This window comes from Amblyomma maculatum, chromosome 1 (genome assembly GCF_055883805.1).
Source record: "Amblyomma maculatum isolate TAMU_Amacu chromosome 1, ASM5588380v1, whole genome shotgun sequence".
Taxonomy (NCBI): Eukaryota; Metazoa; Arthropoda; class Arachnida; order Ixodida; family Ixodidae; genus Amblyomma; species Amblyomma maculatum.
Genome location: NC_139344.1, coordinates 311,079,046 through 311,096,607, shown reverse-complemented (window position 1 = coordinate 311,096,607; position 17,562 = coordinate 311,079,046). Strand labels below are relative to the sequence as shown.

General features: G+C 48.6%; 1 protein-coding gene across 2 annotated transcripts in view; it reads right to left on the bottom strand.

The window, feature by feature from the left end:
• Positions 1 to 17,302, bottom strand: part of LOC146207079 (armadillo repeat-containing protein 10-like) — a 32,546-nt gene extending 15,244 nt beyond the window's left edge. The window contains exons 1-6 of one of the 2 annotated variants that reach the window (XR_014705898.1): positions 17,089 to 17,302; positions 16,276 to 16,332; positions 15,347 to 15,912; positions 12,259 to 12,393; positions 11,781 to 12,029; positions 3,526 to 3,961 (exon numbers count right to left, since the gene is read on the bottom strand). Coding sequence is in view for 1 of the 2 variants with exons in the window: in XM_084597441.1 (XP_084453567.1) it covers positions 3,677 to 3,961; positions 11,781 to 12,029; positions 12,259 to 12,393; positions 15,347 to 15,912; positions 16,276 to 16,332; positions 17,089 to 17,218 (1,422 nt within the window). In the remaining variant the exon portion in view is untranslated. Of the gene's footprint in view, positions 1 to 2,731; positions 3,962 to 11,780; positions 12,030 to 12,258; positions 12,394 to 15,346; positions 15,913 to 16,275; positions 16,333 to 17,088 lie in introns of those variants that run through there. The other variant, XM_084597441.1, reaches the window with a different exon arrangement.
• Positions 17,303 to 17,562: the final 260 nt, after the last annotated feature.

Genomic DNA, 17,562 nt, shown 5'->3' with positions numbered 1-17,562 from the left:
CTTCCTTCTTCCTCTCCTTTTTCAAGCATCTAGACACGCCCATCATCATGCCATGGAATCATCAACATCGTGCATTTCCTCGTCCACGATCGGGACGATCGCTCGGTGGCCCGGGTTATGTTACGGACGAAATCAAGAAAGAAGAAGCGGGCAGTGGCGCAGACAGGAGCGCTCGCGCTAGGCCTGGCAACATTTTTATTTAAATGTCATCTCACTGTCATCGACCATCTCGCTGCCCTCTGTTCTCCTGTTTTCATCGGCTTGCCGTATCGTAACAATATTATTGTTAATTTTTATTGTAACAGAGGTATGAAACGATATAATTAAGAGCTGGACTAAATACCACTGCACCCCAAAATAAAGAAAAATTACAGGATAGAGTAAAAATTAAGCCCTCACTTGCGTTTTTCCATGAAATGGTAAAATTTGCCAAATTTATCTTATTTTATGTTGTCATCAACCCTGCCCTGGAGATTCAAATGAAAATTGAAGATGATGGTATTGTTTTCTACCTAATAAAAGTTGTCCATATTTTAATATTTTTGAACTTTGGCCAATGTCAAAGTAATGCCGGAAAAAAAACCCCAGAAAATTCCAGAGCGACAAATTTTTGCTAGAATAAAAAAGGAGCCTGCACAGTACTGAGAAAAGCTTTCAGTGGCAACAACTTATTGGATCATGCCAGATAGTAGGGCTAAATATTCACAATTTTCACAACAGGCTGAAGCAAAATAATGCAACATACTTTTAGTCCCTAATATCTATAAGGTACTGAGGGTGATTTTAATAAAAATCGAAGATTATATATATTTTTAATTAGAATCAAAGTTGTTCCTATTTCGCTGTTTTCGAAATTCGGCCCAATTTGATGCATTGTGGAGAAAACACCGAACGGACTAGAGCCTCAAATTTTGCCTGAAATTAAGAGCAAAGATTCCACAATAAAGAGGAATAGTTTTAATGACAACAACTTAATGCTTCATGCCGGAACTTAGGATTGAAAATTGACTCTGTCTGCAGTGTCTCGCACCTGAAGCAGTTTGCAATTCTTACGAACACAACTCCCTTAAAAGGAAAAGCTGTACAGATTTATTGAGCAAGAAATAAAGTACAACAAAATTCTAGTGCACAAGCAGCGGGGTTCCAAACTTCGCAACATTTTGAAATAGCAAAAAAGGTGCTTTGCACCTCTAAACATATACAATATTTTGTAGCAAAAGCTACACTACTGTAGCTTTTTAAGCCGTCGGCGTAGCACCGAGGCATGGTGGCACTAGGTGCCAACTTGAATCTCTCGTTTCACATGGGAAGGTTATGTCAGTGTTATATCCAGACGCCAGGCCAAGAAACAGGAAGCTTTATTATGAGGTGCATGCTCGCAGCCTCAAACCAACAACCACCGTACATGGAGAATGCGCACTGTCTTATACTTGCGTGAGCTGCCGGTGCATGCGCAGACAGACATGACGAACGCGCTAAGCCAAGACAATACATAGCGAGCGTCTTCTCGCCATATAACACGATGCTATAACAGTCAGAATCAGCCTGCCAGGAGTCTGGTATTCACATTACCCCTATAGGCCACTAAGGCACGTTCATAAAACGGGGCTTTATATGTGGGCTGGTAGCCTACGCTATCGTTTCATACCCTTAAAGGCGGAGCATAAGTGTCCCTCATATTTAGATGCAATAAACGTCTTTTCCACCACTACCTAAAACGCTGGTGAAGTTTGACGCGTTCAGCGGAACACTGGTTGTGTTCGATGCAATGCTCGGTTACCCGTAGCCAAAGCTTCGCGCTTCACACTCCGTTCAGCAGCGTTGAACCTGTGTAATTTTTTTTTCCGAGAAAACTACTGCGTAACTGGCAAAAATAAGGTTCATTTCTTTCTGTTGAGACACCTGCCCACCACATTTAAAAACTTCATTGAAAAAAAAAAAAACATGGCAGTGGCGTAACCCGCGCGGTGTCGCCGCGAGAGCCTGGGAGGTTGGGAGGGTGGCCAGTGTGCCCTTTCCTCACGGCCCTCTCTAGCGCCACGCGTAATCACACCTGTTAACTACGCGCGGCCCTTATAAAACGGCAGGGGATTCGTGTGTATCCCCACAAGCTTTCGCTTCAAAAATGGTCGGGGAACCTCGACTACCATTCTTATCTGAACACACCCATATATAATGAAACGCTCCCTGACCCACCAACTGGCATATCAGAAGGAATGCTTGCGACAACAACACAGGTTGATGTTACTCCTTGTGGAATTAATAAAAGCGAGCCTTTTCACAAATTACATAACAGCAAGATAGGATACTAACGGGACAGCAGACTAGGGAAGGAAAAATGGCAGGAGTAGCAGCTTGTGTGCTAAAATTAAGCACAAGGGTAGGGAAACAAGCGACAGAAAGTTAGCTGGAAATAAATCTGCTGCTGCAGTAGGGTGTGGCCACAATGGGTGAGAGAAGACTGCAATAAACCTAGTCCGGTCAATAATGATGGAAACATGCCAAGGTCATTTGACCGCTACACCTTGTTCTGCTACATCCATTCAATGAACACAACATTAGGTCACACAATAATTCACATTTGCACCAAATATAAGCCCCACTAAATACAAAGCAAAGCCCCCGCAAACTTCCTTTGAAATTTGCGTTTGGTTTCCTGTTTAGGAACACCACTGTACCAACAATGGCAGGTGCTGGTGGAAGCAGAGACCGGCCTGCAGCAATCTGCTGATACAAAAAAAAAAAATGAAAAGGAGAAAGTGGACGAAGCGTTGTGAGCGTCTTGCAGTGCCAGCAGGAATCATGTGAGGTGAGGGTAGGCCACTCTCGAAAATCTCCTAAAGCAAGGACTAGCCTTACACAACAAAAAATGAACCTCTTCCCACAAAGCCTGGAACTCTAGTTGTTCCAGTGCAGTGCCATTTCACCTGCAGATTCACCTCTTCCTCAGCCCCATCAGCAGAAAAGCACATACAAAGATGGTGTTTGGATGAAGGTTTTGGACAATACCAAGTTGACGGCTTAACTAAAATAATACATCCATGCTTTTGATTATGTTTTTAAACAACATCCTAAACGGCGGGAGTGTAGCGCTCCAGACGTTCCTAACTGCTCGAACACCAACGTGCAAGACAGGAAGGAGAGGCCTCTGTCAACACACAAGCATGTGCCAAGCAGTTTGAAGCAATGTTCCCGTGGGCCAAAGGCTACGGTGCTCTGTACGAGACATTCTGCAACATAGCTCAGAAATGTCTTGTGTTTTTCTTGTTCTAGTGAGCAGCACAAAGATTGCTGCCTTCCCACCACTGGCTTGTAGAGCTTGCACTAGCGTCCACAGAAAATCTATTGGGCTGAGCACCAGTACGTTATACCCACCCACTGCCAGTGCCACCTTTGAGAGATCAAAGCATAGAGAAGGCAACTTAAGAGATAAGCTGGGAAATGATAAGTGCTCAGGTGATTCAGTCCCTCGCCACAACTGCTGAGTTATCAATCGAATGTGCTCAGCCATGTGCAGCCACTTACCAACCAACCACATTCCTGTCTGGAGAGGATGGCTGTGCATCACAACAAAGGTCATTGGTGGGTCACCACAATTTCCTGCTTGCATGCCAAGGAGGTGGCAGGAGAGGAGACCGGACACTCCTGATCTGGACGTCTTGGCGGGACACAGTAGTTACCTCGTGAGAGCATCAAAGATGCGGCCCGCCTGAAAGCTGATGTCCTCGTCTTGCCTCAGGACGAGCGTCCGTGCCCTGGCCTGCAGGTGCTCCTTGGCAGGAGTGCCCCACAGGGCCGCATACAGGGTCTCGGGGGCAGCAGCCCTGTGATCGGAGGGCAGGTCCAGCAGACTGAGCTTCTTCTTGACAGCACAGCTCACAATGTTGGCCAGGTAGGTGAGCACCCGGAGAGTCACTTCTCGATTAGAGCCCTCCAGCAGCGACAACAAATTTTGGGGTGCCTGTTGAGCAACACATCAATCTCATCAACTATAGCAATTCCGTCCTCTGAAATTTTGATCGAAAGAGCACACAGGCTCGGCGGTTTCGCATCAGATAAATGCAGACCAATTATTGCCAAATTCTCATCTTTCAAGATGGAACAGAAAATACTGATCAATAGTTCCAAGTTCAAGGACAAAAAAATTACGCTTAGTGAATACTATTCTCCTGCTACTCGTCACGCTCGAAAAAAAACTGGTCGAATTTGGCAAAACCCAGCCTTTAACATTCAAGCTTCGCTTCAATAAGCTCTTCATAAAAAACAAGTGCTACGCTTACAACCACTCTGATGATTCCATCCATGAAATCCGGAGTCCTTTCCTATTACCAACCGAACGTTCTGAGGATTCTATGGATGAAACCCATAGTGCCTCTGGACCACCGATCGAAACTCTAATTGAATAGCATTGCGCGAGGGGCAGTAGAATAAAGTCCCTGGCCATTACCCCCCTTTCATTTTTATTCAGAAATATTCGTAGCTTAATACCTAAACGCAATGATCTTTGTTCTATTATCGATGCTTGCGATGCTGACATCGCATGCCTCACTGAAACTTGGCTATCGGCAAAGCTAGATAGCAGCGAGCTACTTACCTGTAAGAAGCGCTACAACATTGTCTGCATTGTCCTCAACTTAAGTAGACCCCTTTTCGTTAGCCTCCACATTGCAGCCTAATAGCTGAGTACCAGTAGGATGCAACTGTTATATACTTCCCTCTTGAGCGATACTGATAAGCTGCTAGTCATAATGTGCGAGTACAATGGTTGTCTGCATTTTAGATGATGCCCAAGTGAGAATGACGTTCTTTTATGGTTTCATTGCTTGTGGGTCCCTGCGCCACATATCTTTAGCGCCCGTGGCGCGCCGCGCATTCGACGGCCGCGCCACTATCCCAAGGCTCCCTGCGCGCTGCCGGTTTCCCTCTCCCCGCTCGTTCGGGAATAACCGGTCCCGCGCGAGGAACTATAAAAGAAGGCTCGTGCCGCCGTCTCGGCCTCTTCGTTCCTGCTTCTTCGCTCCTGGCGCTTCTCCACCGAAACGACCCGCAGCCCCCCGGACGACGACCCCGCACAGCCTTGGACGACCGCCGCGCTTACATGACATTAAAGATGTTTGTTATACGGCCCACTGTGCATTTATCGTGCGCATCCCTCGGGCAGAGGAAACGCCCATAGCTGGCACCCAACTGGGGCTGAATTAGCACCCATGTGGACGATTTCTCTGCCGACGTGGCAGCGCACGGCAACACGATGGGCCGGTCCTTTGTACGATAGGCGCGACACCATTTTGATTTTAGGGCTATCGTGTGTGCAGATGACGCGGAATGTAGTATAGTAGTGTTTGCACAGTGTTTATTTAAATTTTGTTCTGGGTTATAAATGTATTTTTTAGTATCGGGCGGTTTCTGTTTTAATTTTTTTTTTGTGCATATGTTAGTTTTATGAAGTGTTTAGCCTTTGTGAATAGCCTCCTGACGCGGGCTAGGTGGTAGTCGTGCGCGTGCAGCAGTTCTGCGGCTCTCGGCCGGCCTTAGTTGTTGAGTGCAATGCCTCCGAGAAAAGACGTGCCAGATAGGGCCGCCGCTTCGGACGCCAGTGCGTCCGGAAGTGAGGTGAGGAATGCGGTAGAGTCTGCGCAGGTTACCGATGCGGATGCCCTGATGAGGCAGATGAATGAAATGTTGTCGGTGTTCACCCATTAGCTCGGTTCGGTAGCTAGCGCCAACCAAGCCACAGCTGCGGCGACAGTCTCACGTCCGCGGATAAATGTAGAGGTTCCCTCCTTTTCCGGCTACACGGACGTGAAGTCAGTCCACGAGTTCTTGCAAGAACTCGAGGATTATCAGACGGCACTGGGTTCCCCAGACGACGTGGTGCTAGCGCAGGTAATCCCCGTGGCACTTGTTGAGAGCGCGGCGCAATGGAGACGCTGTCAGCCGGCCCTCCAGTCGATGGCAGACTTCACAGATCGCTTCCACGCCGAGTTCTTGCCGCCCGATTACGAGCGCCGGATACTTGAGGAGCTAGCGTTGCGCACACAGCACCCAGAGGAGAGCCTCCTCGAGTATGTACGCGCAATGCAGTAGCTCTACAAGAGGGCAGATCCCACGGCAACCGATCTTGAACAGGTCGCGCGCGTGATCAGGCAATGCCATCCGCGCTTCAAGCCGTATTTGCGGGGACATGGTTTTGCAAACCTCGAGGCCCTAGCACAGGAAGCGAAGGTAGTGCAGGCAGATTTACTCGCTGAATTGCGCTACCAGCCACCCCCCAGGCCAGAGGCCAAGACTCCGCGCCGCGCACCAGTGGCGCAGACGTAATGACGGTAGGGCAGAGAAGGCCAGCGGAAGACTCCGCGATTCCTCGCGCTCTTGACCCGTACGCGTTCGATCAGCGGCGTCGAGCTGGGCTCGCCAGCGACGACCGCATAGGCGTGGAGAGAGGGGAAAGACGTCCCCAACCGCTTCGTGGAATGCGGCATCCCCCGACCGCGCGGCAGGTGAACAATCGGCTTTGCTGGAATTGCAACCAGCCGGGCCACGTGGCACGAGTGTGTCAAGCAAGGCGTATGCAGGGAAACGCGGACCGCCGGCAGCGGTAATTGGTCACACCAGCCTGTCGCCGTCGGCGGGAGAATTTCGTGGAAGCCACAGCGGAAAATGGGAAATGTACGCCCACGCCGCGTAACCGGGCGACCGCACCGGCGGCGCAGAGGCTTTTGTCCCCCTCGCCTGTAGAGCGCAAGAAATGTTGTCGCGCTCAAGCCCTTTTATGCTAGTGCGATTAGCTGGTCAAAGCTACTCGGCACTCGTTGACACGGGCTCAACTCTGTCACTGGTCGGTGATGATGTGTTCGAGGCCTGCCGTAGATGTACATCCGTGTCAGGTCAGCCGAAACCCCTTTGAGCTTAGCAGCCGGGACGGCAAAAGTGGAGGGAGCGGTACGTCTGGTTCTGCGTTATGACGGCCGGAAGCGGAGGCATCGCTTCGTCTATCTGCCCGGCTTAGCCATACCAGTTATTCTGGGAAGAGATTTTCTTTCGAGCGAAGGCATTGTGCTCGACATGGGGGAGAACGGCTATCGCTACAGCCCCTTAACCCCCCTCATTCCCTTTGTTAGCGCACCCAAACAGGAATGCGTCGCCCAGCGCGCGAGCGTCCACGCTTGTGTGGCGGAAGGCTTCCCCGTGACACTGAATGGTAGCCCATTAGAAGCAATTATCGCGTCCTTCTCAGGAACCGGTAGTCAGCGCCGAAGGCTTGTGGAGACTTTACTCCCGTTTTCGGATTGCTTCACAGAGAAACCAGGCAGAACCGACTTGCTTAAGCACGAGATCAAAACGGGTGATGCGCGCCCTTTCAGATGTAACCCGCGGCCGTTAAGCGCGCATAAGAGACAGCTTCTCGGCAGCGCCCTTGACGAGATGATTAATACTGGCGCGGTGAGACCCTCACAAAGTCCCTGGGCATCCCCAGTGGTCCTAGCGCCAAAGAAAGATGGTTCGGTCAGACTGTGTGCTGATTATCGAAAGCTCAACTCACTGACGCCTACGGTTACGTACCCTTTCCAGTCGATCGAGGCTGTGATGTACGCGTTAGGGAACGCAAGGTTTTTCACAGTCCTGGATGCAAGCAGAGGGTACCTGCAGATTGAGGTGGCGGAAGGTGACATTCAGAAAACCGCATTCACCTGTCACCGCGGGCTCTTCGAATTTACTCGACTCCCGTTTGGTTTGTCTAATGCACCGAGCACGTTCATGCGATTGATGGACATCGTGCTGGGCGATGCAAGGTTCAACTACGCGATGGCGTACCTCGACGACGTCGTGATATTCTCACAGTCGTTCGAAGAGCATCTCATTCACCTGAATTCCATTCTTGAGAGAATGAGACGCGCGGGTATAACGATCAACCCAAAGAAAGTGCAGTTGGCATCAAAGAGAGTGAACCTCTTGGGATTTGTGGTTGATGATGGCACATTGAGACCGAACGATGACAAACTGCAGGCAATTCTGAACTACCCCTGCCCGACGGACGTGAAAAGCTTGCAGAGGTTTTTGGGAATGGTTGCCTTCTACAGACAATTCATCCCTAGGTGTTCAGAGCTCGCTAGGCCGTTGAACCAGCTGTTGCATAAAGGCTCGAAGTGGGTCTGGGGCAAGGAACAGAACAACACTTTTGTTGCCTTGGCTCGCGCGATAGCGAACACCGCTTGTTTGCGCCTCCCCGACCTGAACAAGCAGTTTGTCTTGCAGACAGATGCTAGTGATGCCGGTGTAGGAGCTGTTTTGTTGCGGGAACACGAGGGCAAGCTGCGCCCTGTCGCGTTCGCTAGCTGCACGCTCACATCGGCCAAGCGGAATTACTCTGTGACCGAAAAGGAATGCCTGGCGATAATGTTTGCATAGTCAAAATTCGACATGTACCTAGACGGAGCGGTTTTCACCGTGTAGACAGATCACCAGGCACTTTCGTGGTTAAAGAGGCTGAAAAACCCCGCAGGCAGACTCGCGAGATGGGCGCTGATGTTGCAACGTTACGCGTACGCCATTGAGTACCGCCATGGAAGCATGAATAAGGTGGCTGATGCTTTATCGCGCGCACCGTTGAAGGCTGGCAGAAGCGCAGAAGAGGCGCAGACCAGCACTGCTGGAAGCGGCGTCGCCGCTAGTGGAGAGGAGGAGAGGGCAGACGCGAGAGTCACGCCCTGCGTAGTTAAAGAGAGAAAGGAGGTGGACAGAGTTGCCCTGTGCTGCGAGAGAGAGAAGGCGCAGCAGCTGGTGGCGGCGACTACTCACCTGCCAAGAAGCGAAGCAGAAAGAAATCTGTCTTGGGGGAGTAGCGGTCAGCAGGGAAGAGCTAATTGAGGCCCAGAAAGCAGACGGTTTATGCCAGCGGGTGCTGACAGAGCTTGCGAGTAGTGCAGCTTGCACCGGAAACGCTGAGGGCAAGTACGACGCGTATCTGCTGGGCGATGATGGCTTACTGCTCCGCCACATCCCCCAACTTGACGAGGAAGAGGCGACTGCATCCCCCTTCCGAGTCGTGGTCCCGAGGAAGTTGCGGAAACGATTCCTCCAGTACTTCCATGACTCAGCGCTGGCGGGCCATGGCAGCGGCAGTAAGACTTATGACAAGTTATGCCGTGTCGCGACCTGGCCAGGTATGAGAAAGGATGTGCTGGGTTACGCCCGTACATGTCCTGCTTGCCAGGTAGCCAAGCCTCAGGCGGGGAAACCCGCTGGCATGATGAAGCTGGTAGTTAGCAACTATCCGAGGCAAGTGGTCACGTGCGATATCCTCGCTCCGCGCGCGGACACCAATATATCCTGGTAATAACGGACCACTATTCCAAGTGGGTTGAGGTTTTCCCCCTTAGGAAGCTTGTGTCAGAACGGATTTGGGAGAAACTGTTGGAGACATTCACTCATTATTAATATAAACAGCGCGAACACGAAGACAAAGGACAAGATAAAAGAAAGCCACAGTACAAGCGCTGTGGCTTGTACTGTGGCTTTCTTTTGCTGTGGCTTTCTTTTATCTTGTCCTTTGTCTTCGTGTTCGCGCTGTTTATATTAATAATGAATAAGTACCAACTCGCCCAACAAAGTATCTTGGTGAGACATTCACTCGTTTCGGTTTCCCTTCCGACCTCATTACAGACAATGCTTCGTATTTCACAAGCAAAGTCTTTGTTGATTCCTGTCGGGCGCTTCAAATCCGCCACAGGAAAACGAGTCCCTACCACGCTCGGAGCAACATAACTGAGAGAGTGAATCGGAATGTTAAGAGTATGCTGGTCGCGACGACCAAGCAGCACAGAGATTGGGACGCACGGCTGTTCGAACTGGCGTTCGCCACTAGAACAACCGTGAACAGGTTGGTGGGCATGACACCTGCTTACTTGAATTTTGGGAAGGAGATCGCTTTTCCGCTAGAGAACGCCCCACTTGACGCGGCGGGGCCCGCGCCCCCTCCGCTTACGCAGTATGCGGCAAAGCTCCGCGAGCGCCTTGAGGCAGCGCAGCGCGCGGCTCGTGAAAACCTCGATGTCGCGCGCATGGAGCAAGCGGATCAGTACAACAAAGGTCGTCGTCACGTCGTTTTCAACTCGGGCGACTTGGTACTGAAAAGAACGCACCCGCTTAGTAACGCAGCGCGTGGTTTCGCCGAGTCACTAGCGCACAAGTGGGTTGGACCGTTCGAAGTTACGGCACGGACTACGCCACTCACTTACCAGCTGCGGTTGTTGGCGAGCGGAGAAACCGCCGGTCCGGTGCACGTCGCAGACTTGAAAGCTTACCACCTTCGCAAGGACGATAACTGCGAGGCGGGGGAAGCTCAAGGCGATGCACCGATCTCCCCTATACTATTCTCCCGCTACTCATCACGCTCGGAAAAGAACTGGTCGAATTTGGCAAAACCCAGCCTTTAACATTCAAGCTTCGCTTCAATAAGCTCTTCATAAAAAGCAAGTGCTACGCTTACAACCACTCTGATGATTCCATCCATGAAATCCGGAGTCCTTTCCTATTACCAACCTAACGTTCTGAGGATTCTATGGATGAAACCCATAGTGCCTCTGGACCACCGATCGATACTCTAACTGAATAGCATTGCGCGAGGGGCAGTTGAATGAAGTCCCCGATACTGATAAGCTGCTAGTCATAATGTGCGAGTACAATGGTTGTCTGCATTTTAGATGATGCCCAAGTGAGAATGACGTTCTTTTATGGTTTCATTGCTTGTGGGTCCCTGCGCCACATATCTTTAGCGCCCGTGGCGCGCCGCGCATTCGACGGCCGCGCCACTATCTTAAGGCTCCCTGCGCGCTGCCGGTTTCCCTCTCCCCGCTCATTCAGGGATAACCGGTCCCGCGCGAGGAACTATAAAGGAAGGCTCGTACCGCCGTCTCGGCCTCTTCGTTCCTGCTTCTTCGCTCCTGGCGCTTCTCCACGGAAACGACCCGCAGCCCCCCGGACGACGACCCCGCACAGCCTTGGACGACCGCCGCGCTTACGTGAGATTAAAGATGTTTGTTATACGGCCCGCTGTGTATTTATCGTGCGCATCCCTCGGGCAGAGGAATCGCCCACATGCTTTATGCACACTGCCGGGAGGGCCTGCACTACCTTTTGTGCAGTGCAATGTGGTAGCAGTGGTCTACCTTAACAAAACGGCCTCCGTCAATTTGAGGATGTTTCACTGCATGGTCCACACTTTTAAGTACTGCGCTGAAGCGTGCAGTGCACTGAAACTGCAGTGAGTGAAAAGGTGTGTTTAGAAATTTTTGAAGATTCAGAATCAAATATACGAAACTTGGAATATTTGCGAACCTCTAGTTCGGTGACCTCATGAGACCTTATAGCTGTGTTGGCAGGTGCTGCTGGACTTTGAGATGGGATCCCGAGTCAGACATGCTGTTGCCCCTAGGCAAGTTAGTACGGCAGAGATTTACATCTGTTGGGTGGTCTCTCCTATAATGGGGTAGGGGGGACAGTAGAGACTGCTGCAAGTAGCAAAGTGTGCGTACATGATCCACAAAAGGAGCACCAAAAGTGCCCCCAATTTTTTCTCTTCCTTTCTCACTCGCCTTATGTACAGTTTTGATAGAGTGCCTGTAATAATCAGTCATGGCTTCACTTTTTTTCATGCTATGTGTCAGTCAAACCTGTTTTGCAACACTCAAGCCCACATCATAAGAAGCTGCATAGCCTCTGTTGATTACAGAATCGCTAAAATCAAACCTTGCATGCCATGTGCGCGCTGTTCTGCTCACCTTGGCTGCCAGCAGGTAGGGAACCATGCGGGAGTTGCAGGAGAGGTTGACGAGAAGCTTGAGCGTCTGCAGCCGCACGGCATCATCTGCCGTCTCTACTAGGATGCAGAGGTGGTGCAGGCGGCCCCGGAAGGCCTCGTGAGTCTCATCGCACAGCGCCAGGTTGGTGAGGCAGAGCAGCGACACCGTCTGCAGGTAGCAGCCCCCATCCCGGGACACGGCCGCTGACAGCAGCAGCGGGATGCACGGCTGCACAGGTTTCCCCTCTTAAATGTCTTTCCTTCTCTCCACTTTGCAGTCATGGCAGTAGCTGATTCATATTTTGTTCAGTTCATTGATTTCTTTTTGCGGTCATGTATGCTTCATTATATTCGCAAAGAATGTGGAAGGCAAGTGCAGAGAATATGTACAAAAATGGCCCTCTTTCGTGTCATGCTAGCACTTTTCAATAAGAGAGGCAAAAAGAAAGATGGCTTGCCTGCAACAGTGTCTGGTTCCTCTCGTTGACGGCCATGTTGGCGATGGCCTGTGTGGCTGCCACCTGCACTGCGAGGCAGTCGTGATCCAGTAGGCCCTTCAGCAGCGGCAGGCACCCAACGTCACACAGGTAGTCCTACAAGTGCAATGCCAGGTCAAGGCTGCTGCTGTTTCTTTCCATGACGTTAGCTCCTGCCAGCCAAAGCATACCCGCTTCTCGCACATCCATCAAATAAGAAAATAAAAATAATACCTTGGCTGCAGACCTATAACGAAAAAATATGGCTTAGATATGCGTACAAAGCACATGAAAGCAGTCACAAAGGCAAGGCAACAACGAAATATCGCATTTCTTTTTTTTTGCTGCAATTCAAACATACCAAAATTTTGAGAAATGGCCAAGAAATTACCTGTGGACACCACATGATTTGTCATAGCAAACACGTAACTGCGAATCCTAAAGTTTGTCATTATTTTACAAGTGTTAATCACAAAACGAATGCCACAGTAACAACAGAACCTCCAACAAGCAGACTTAGTCTCATGCCACAGGCATAGCTACTTGGATACTTCATTGGTGTGACAGAGCAGACCATTTGTGACACTGACTTTTCACAAGCTGCAGACCATTCAGAGAGGTTGTTTACAGTTTACTCAGACACTTTCTGAAGCATTCATAAATCCCCAGTGCAGCAGACCCACTAAAGGGTATGCCACAGAACAGAACCTGCTGTCTTCCGGGAGATGACCTTAGTGGCTTTTTGCAAAAGCTTGCCAACCACATGCATGCCTTGCCCAAAGAGCATCTTCTGTAGAGGCCCCACATGCATGTTTCCTGCCATCATACTGCGTGCAATCACTCGTACGCACAGTGATGCAGCATCTTTCACCAGGTAAGGCATGGCCTGAAGCGTCACAGGTGGTTCTGAACCAACCAACTGCATCAGCCGGCTGACAAACATAACTGTCCCCAATCCATCTGTGGGACTCAAGAAATATATCGCAAGTATTTTTAGACCCATACGAGGACTGCCCAGTTAGCAAAGCACAGCTACAGTTGTGTTACATTCTATGTGAAAGTCTGCTAATGCCCTTTCCTGCCCACATTTTCACTTTAGGATGGGGATAATCACATTTGAAGAAACTCTTACAAAATTAAATCCTCCCCTATAGTCTACTGGACAAAGTGGAGTATCGGGGCACAAGGGTCCTGAATTTCCAAAACACTGGGTGGTTTTAATGTGTAGCTCTGGCTACTCTATATCGTGCAATACAAAATATGCCGCCATCGTAAGAACATAATGGTCAATCAAGGATATGGCTAGATTACAGCAACACTCCTCAATAGCAGCCCAACTATTTCCACAAGCCGTATCTAAGCCATATTTTTTCTTTATAGGTCTGCAGCCAAGGTGGACTGGTATTGCTTTATTTGATGGATGCACGAGAAGCGGGTGTGCTAAAAAGGAAAGACAATAAGAAAGAAACACAAGCTTCCTCTCTCAACAGCCACGGCCCATTGAGGTCTGCTCTGAATTTCCAAAACAGAGAGTGGTTTTAATATGCAGCTCTGGCTGCGCTATATCGTGCAGCACAAAACATGTCACCATCGTAAGAACATATAGGTCAGTCAAGAATTTGGCTAGATTACAGCTACACTCCTCAATAGCAGCCCAACTATTTGCACAGCTGTAGAACAAACAAGTAAAATTTAAACTGTCAGTAGCCAACATTCAACTCTGTTAGCTCTCCAATCAAAAGCAGTTTGGCCCAACACCAACCAGTCTTTACTGCAGATGACGGTGTCAAAACTAGCGAGATCTTAATTCGAGAAAAATTATCCCCTCTCCTTACCAGGAGTGCGTCTATTGTTTAGCTTATAGTCGAACTGAAACTGCATATTTATAGATAAACGCATTTATGGATAAGTGCACAGCAGACCGGTACAGCAGCAGCACACTGCTGGCTATCCTCATTTCATTGGTCAGGAGACCGGCCGAGACAGTTCCAAATCCAAATACGGGAAATTTAAAAAACTTTCCTCTATAACCATATATAATGACTCTTAAGATGCGTCTAATTTCTAATGGTTCTTTACATAAGTGAACTCAAATGCACTCCCGTCAAGAATGATTATATTAGCTCTCAGGTATGTACGAATCTAGCAGTCTATGAAACCAAGCAAATATCACTATAGAGAAAGGAACTAAGTGCGCAATTATTTAGACCATAAACAACTGACAAAAAGTGAAAACTGGACAATTGCAATACTCAATAATGCAAATTTTGAGAGCAGCTGTCAAGATATTTTTATTAATGGAAATAATCTGTCGGAGGTGGGCACATATGCACATTCGTAGACCAAGCTTTTTTAGGGCTAAAAGGTGCCACCTGTGCCAACTCAGGCACTTGACAGCAAAGGCCTGCCTATCACTGCACTGACCACCACAGCTGTCCTGGGAAAGGCACCTGCTGGAATTCAAACAGGTGTCTTGGCCTCCCACTTCCATAGGTTCTACTTTCTTTACATCAGGTGCCATTTATTGTTTAAATAAAAAACAACCGAGCTGAAGTCATTTTTTCAAGAAACCGTTAGCTTTGCTACTAAAAATATAATGTGTGCACCCATGTTTGAGAAGGATAAAAAGTTTTTTTTTTTTTTTCTCATTACTCTCGCAAGCACTTAAATAAAAGCAGGCAGCATTCAAAGAATGTAATTTTTTTTCCCCTCTATTATAAGCAGTCAAGCTGCCCCTTTGATACTATCCGCAGTATTTGTTTCCCTTTTTAAAAGGAGATCATAGCTGCCATGTAGACAAACCCCAGACATTCCTAACCGGGAAAGCGCACCACAGATGACCAATGCTGAAGGACATTTGCAACCAAAAGCAATTCTCACTGAAAATGGTTCAGTGGTCTGATAGTATTCTTTGCACCACAAAGCTGTGTCTTTGGAAATGTCTTTGGAAATGTCTTGTCTTGAATATAAACTGAGTCCATGCAGCGTAATATTGATAAAGCTAGGTGAGAACACACAAATCAGCAACTGGCGAACGACTTCCCATGGCAGCGCTCTTAAATGCACGCACCTGATTAATTGTGAATGCTGCACAATTGGACATGGTTGTCAGGGTCTTGACAAGAATGTCTTCGTTGCCCGATGTGAGCAATGTCATGAGGCATTTTGCCTCGTACAGGGTCATCACGCGAGCTTTGTTGTACAGCCCATGGAGCACCTCCTGCAGGAGATCATCCGTTTCCTTCACCACTGCACTGTACAGAGACTTCTCTGCAGTGATGTGATTTGCACTCAGGTCATTGCACTGCCAGTGCTGAGAGGCACGAAATCTTCTCTTGAATGGTGAACTTGGGCCCATGTGCACATTCTCAGCCGAGCGGCTGAGATTATTGCAGCTTCCGTCGGCAACGGGGCTCAAAGCCTTGGGTGAACCCCACGGAGAATTTTGCAAGCTCCGAGGGTTGAAGATGCGCGCAAAATACTGATCGTCGAACATGCGAGCTTTGAGATTCAGTTCACGCACTTTGTTACGCACAGACTTTGGAATAAAGTGCAGTTCTGTTGGAGAGTTGGTGATGTAGTTCTCCGGAGGCATGCTCAGGTCGGTCTGACTAGAGCGGTGGCTCATGTCACGCTCTGAAATCAGAGTGGCAAAGATCACTACGACACTTGTGCACATTCTGTAAAAAGATTACGTTGTCTTTTTTGGCTAGCTAGCATGCAAAAGTGAAAACCGTCCTTTTTCAAGTCCTTTGTAACATGTTTTTCCATTACAACGCTGACTTAGCTTCCCTGTACCTCCATTAATATAGACTAACTTACTAAATAAATACACAAAAGTATTAGTGCAATGGATAACTGAACGGCCAAATCTGATGATGTCGCATAATGTGAATCTTATGCAGCTCACATTAAAAAAAAAAAAAAAAATACATATGGGACACTGTTTACTGCAGCCATTATTCACAGCTAAATTATTAAATGCAACTCACAACATACCCGATTGTTCTCCTTTGTGTTTTTTCTTCTTTTTCAATTTGACCAGTTTACGTGATGCTAAAGCCAGGACAAAAAAAAAGAAAATAATTTTACTCAACAGCTCTTAATTATGTACAAGACATGCAATATCTCTTACGACATTAACGTAAATAGATTAACGTCAACCACAAGGAATTTCATTATACTATGACAACTTTCCTTTAGTTCCCTTTTCACCGTTTCTCAGTGCGGGGTAGCAAGCCAGGGTCCACCGGCCGACCTCTCCGCCTTTCATCAAACACCTTTCTCTCTCTCAACAACAGAATCGGTGTGCTGGCACCCACATGCGACCGCCGTGTCAACAGTGCTACATATGAACAGCGGGACCTTTTCGTGATTTCAAGCATGCGTCGCATCGAAACTGAAACAGAGCATATAATGTAAGAATTCATCGGGATTGACGTCCAGCGCAGTTATCGATTACCTCCTCGCAAGGTCACTCGTTCTCTAGAGCATTAGTCCGACGAGCACAACTTCGTAGCACCTTCGTTTACATAAACGAAGAAATAAATATCTGTCACCGGTATGGCTAAAAACGACACGCAACCGCTCATTCCCACTACGCGACGGATCGTGCAGTTTTAAGACAAGCGAAAAAAGAAAACCTACTAATACTATGGAAATCTGGAATGACAATGTTCTCGATGTAAAGGTGCTACGAAGGATAACAAACACATTAATTTTCGGACACTGTCAAGAGGAACCTATTGCGCGAGAAATGTGCGAGCACAGAGCAGCTCCAAAACAATCGCGCATGCTACAACATCCACTCACCCCTGTCGTCTCGACCATTGCCCTTGAAACAAAACGCTGATTTCAGAATAGAGTAACCGACGTAAGCAAAGCCAGCAAACACAGCTGAACACAGTGCAACTCGCTTTACTGCAACATCCTCGCTAGCCATTCCCGCAGCGCGCGAAGGCAAAATAGCCGAACCAAACGCTCGGGGCTCGGGATAGCTCGGGAACCAGCTTCTACTGCTTCTACTGAGGACGGAGGCTTAACTTAACACGATGTTAGCGCCCTCTCTGTTCTGAAAGTTGCGATTAGCATGCCTTTGTACGTAATAATAATAATGAAAGAAAAACAAATGTGGAAAGTAATACTTTTACTATTTACTTTTTGTAGAAGAGAAACGCAATGTGTGCGCCATGCGTACCGAGATGGTGATTGGCCACTGTAGTGATGGTAGTGATGGTTCAGACGCCCCGCCGGGGTGGTGCAGTGGTAAGACGCCCGACCACTGTG